The 3,697-nt window shown below is 40.6% G+C and overlaps 1 protein-coding gene across 2 annotated transcripts in view; it reads left to right on the top strand.

Annotated features, from left to right (window-relative positions):
* The first annotated feature begins 2,837 nt into the window (after positions 1-2,837).
* LOC115240486 (palmitoyltransferase ZDHHC5) overlaps positions 2,838-3,697 on the top strand; it is a 6,030-nt gene continuing 5,170 nt past the window's right edge. For both annotated transcript variants that reach the window (XM_029815662.1, XM_029815661.1), the window contains exons 1-3: positions 2,838-3,262; positions 3,407-3,531; positions 3,644-3,695. In XM_029815662.1, coding sequence (XP_029671522.1) covers positions 3,171-3,262; positions 3,407-3,531; positions 3,644-3,695 — 269 coding nt within the window. In that variant the 5' untranslated portion in view covers positions 2,838-3,170. The remainder of the gene's footprint in view (positions 3,263-3,406; positions 3,532-3,643; positions 3,696-3,697) is intronic.

The following is a 3,697-nucleotide window of genomic DNA, read 5'->3' as shown; positions in this document are numbered from 1 at the left end:
CGACATCATTTTCGGGTCTCATGAGACCTATCATAAGTTAGGATGTCTAAGTGGTTATTCTGTGACCAAAATTTACCGTCATTATTACGTCAGTTTGCTACTTGGGATATGTTTTAGAAATATTTCAGTAATATTACCGAAATATTGCTGAAATCTTTTAGCAAGGTTGTATTTGAAATGATTGCGGACATTGAAACATTGCAGAAATGTTGCAGAAACGGTCGTGAAATATTTCTGTAATATTGTTGAAAGGTGTAATATTTTAAATGGAATATTGCAGCAATGTATCAGAAATATTACATGCTGAGTGGGTATGTGAAATTTGTTCATTTTTTATCACTGCAAACAATTCAGCCGCAATATCCACATTTGAATTTTTCCTAATCAATCAAATATACCACATACAATTGTATCTATTCTTTAAATTTGTAATAAGAATAATTTAACCTAATCTATTTTATAAGTGTGTGTCACGTGTTTAATATAAAATAATATTTTTACATATGTATAATAATAACGTACGATGACGACATTGCTTTTTATTTACTTCTTTGTGGCCAAAAGCGTACGTTGCAAAATAAATCTGGGTAGAAACTTCGTGAATTTTTCATATGGATGAGGTTAGAAATTTTTCCGTTCCGTGCCATGGAGAACCCACTGATTAAAAAGCGGAACGAAATTGAAACGGAATCATTCTGATTGGTTACCTTGCATCTGGTTTCTTTTCCGTTACAGTTCCGTTCCGCTATTCTTTCTCCATTGGGATGCACCCTTATATTTAAGACCGTCTTAAGGGTCGGCAGGAGAGACGGTGGAGACTTCTCGCGGGATCCTGAAGTCGGAGTTTCGCATTGTCACCGCGCGAGGTCTCTAATATCAATTTGGAGTTTGGCCGTCACTCCTGCCGACCCTTAAGCACAATTATAAGATGTCCTAAACCAATCACAGAGCCGTATTAGCATCTTAAGACATTTCTAAGGGCCAATTTCACCAAGCTTGGTTTGATTAACCGACGGTTAAAATTAGCAGGATTCCAACCGAAATGATAAGAATGCTTAGTTTTCCTTCACCTCTATTTCCTGTTGGCCACCCTGCTAATTTTAACCGTCGGTTAATCTAACCGGACTTGGTGAAATTGGCCCTTAAGACGGTCTTGAAATAAGAACTGACTATGAATACCGGCCTAGGTGAAATTGGCCCTTAAGCCCGTATCAGATTACGTATTAAAGATTGGAATTTGACCAATCAGGATAAAAGGAACTAAAATTTCCTTGTCCTGATTGGTCAAATTTCAATCTCAATGCATAGTCTGATACGAGCTTTAGCGATGATTATCATTGTCGTTAGCGAGCGATAGCCTATGAGAGTTGCGCTTTTCACCAGTAGCGGGATTCTCTAACGTCTTAGCGACGATTATCGTTGTTGAGCGTGTTGTTAGCGAGCGATAGCCTATGAGAGTTGCGCTTTTTATCAGGATTGTCCTTGCCATTGGCTGTCGCTAGTTAACGATATCGAAAACTATCGATAGCAAGTTACTGAATCCCACTACAGGATTGCTTTTGCCATTGGCTGTCGCTAGTTAACGATACCGAAAACTGTCGAAAGCAAGTTACTAGTAAGGCCGGTATTCATAGTCAGTTCTTATTTCAAGACCGTCTTATGTAATATCTTAGGCCCAGTTCCACAACTTACTTTAACCAAAGTTTAACTCGTTAATGGAAAATTCACATTACGTCTGATGTCCGATGTATCCAATCGGACGTCATACATTGTACATCAAATGCAATGTGAATCCTCCATTAACGAGTTAAACTCCGGTTAAAGTAAGTTGTGGAATCGGGCCTTTCGGCCAATTTCACCAAGTCCGGTTAGATGAACCGACGGTTAAAATTAGGAGGGTTCTAACTGAAATTATATGAATGCTTGGTTTTCCTTCACCTCTATTTTCTGTTGGCCACCCTGCTAATTTTAACCGTCGGTTTATCTAACCGGTCTTGGTGAAATTGGCCCTTAAGTTTGGATCTACAATAGGTGATTTAAAGGCTGGTTTATGCAGGCCGTAACTGTTAATTTATGCCGGAACCGTTAAAGTTTAACACTAGGATTACAATGCTTTTGTTCATAATGTCATTATAGCATAAATTAACAGTTACGGCCTGCATAAATCAGCCTTAAGCCCTAAGCCTTAGTGTCGGTCTACAATAGTGATTTAAGCTCTAAGCAATCTTGAATCTTGAATCTCAATCTTCAATGCGTAGTCTGATACGGGCATTAGTGCCGGTCTACAATAGATGATTTAAGCCCTAAGCCTTAAGAAATTGACTAATCACAGTCGAATATTCGACGGAATAATCGACTGTGATTGGTCGATTTGCTTGCGACTGGCGACATGCGAATAATGTCGAACGTACTTAAGCCCGTATCAGACTACGCATTGAAGATTGAGATTCAAGATTCAAGATTGAAATTTGACCAATCAGGACAAAGAAATTTTAGTCTCTTTTATTCTGATTAGTCAAATTCCAATCTTTAAATTTCAATCTTCAATTTTCAATGCGTAGTCTGATACGGACTTTAATGCCCGTATCAGACTACGCATTGAAAATTGAAGATTGAAGATTAAAGAAATTTGACTAATCAGAACAAAATGGACTAAAATTTTTTTGTCCTGATTGGTCAAATTTCAATCTTTAATCTTGAATCTCAATCTTCAATGCGTAGTCTGATACGGGCATAAGACGGTCTTAAATATAAGAACTGACTATGAATACCGGCCTTAAATCCCGCTACTCTCGCAACGTTATTGTGATGGGTGAAGGGGACGAAGAGGGAGATCGACACGCGCGCTGTCGCGCGAGATTCAGTGAGATGCACTGCTATATATGTATGTCACCAAGGTGGTGTGCTCGGAGATCCATTGTATGCTGGAGCCGTTAAATATTAATAACACCACGGATGTTTTTACCGGAATGACGCGCGAGTGACGGACCCATGTGTCGCGGACATTTGGACGGCAGCTAGACCGGCTGCGCGGCCGTGCTTTCAGCACGGCTCGGGACGAGTCGCAAATAAAGCGATGCGGACGCGGCCATGTTTCCCGCTAGCAGAAATCCTATCCATTAATAATTCGCGCTAAATCGTGGTGAATCACGAATCGTGGAGCGTGCAGGATGCCGAAATGCGACGTGAAAACAAGATATCTGCCAGCTACGTTCGCGTGGACGGTCCTACTCGGCACCACGGCACTCTTCTTCATCTTTCCGTAAGTTGTCGCGCGAGCATCACGTCTGTCGGAGTTCCGATATGGATGGGAGCCTCTCGGTGCCTATTCTTTTTTTTCCTTTTTTTTTACCTTCTCGCCGCCAAGAATATCAGTTTACATCGCTATCGTTTGTGTTTCACGCAGGTGCTCGAACTATTACGTCTCTCGATGGGGTTTATGGGTACCGGCTCTGCAAGGAGTCATCACCTTCTTCGTGGTGATAAATTTCTCACTGGCGACGTTTATGGATCCCGGTGTTATACCGAAAGGTATGGCATAATTCAAGACGAGTTATATTTGGTGTATTTATATAGTGTGAGTTACCATATGTGACAAATGACAGAAATGGAGTAATTCTTTTTTTTTCTTTCCTTTTTAAAGCACCTCCTGACGAAGAGCGGGAGGATGACTTTCGAGCTCCTTTGTATAAGAGCG

Source organism: Formica exsecta, unplaced genomic scaffold (assembly GCF_003651465.1).
Source record: "Formica exsecta isolate Colony F162 unplaced genomic scaffold, ASM365146v1 scaffold436, whole genome shotgun sequence".
Classification (NCBI taxonomy): Eukaryota; Metazoa; Arthropoda; class Insecta; order Hymenoptera; family Formicidae; genus Formica; species Formica exsecta.
The sequence above is the reverse complement of the archived record's forward strand: the minus strand, read 5'-3'. Positions and strand labels throughout refer to the sequence as shown.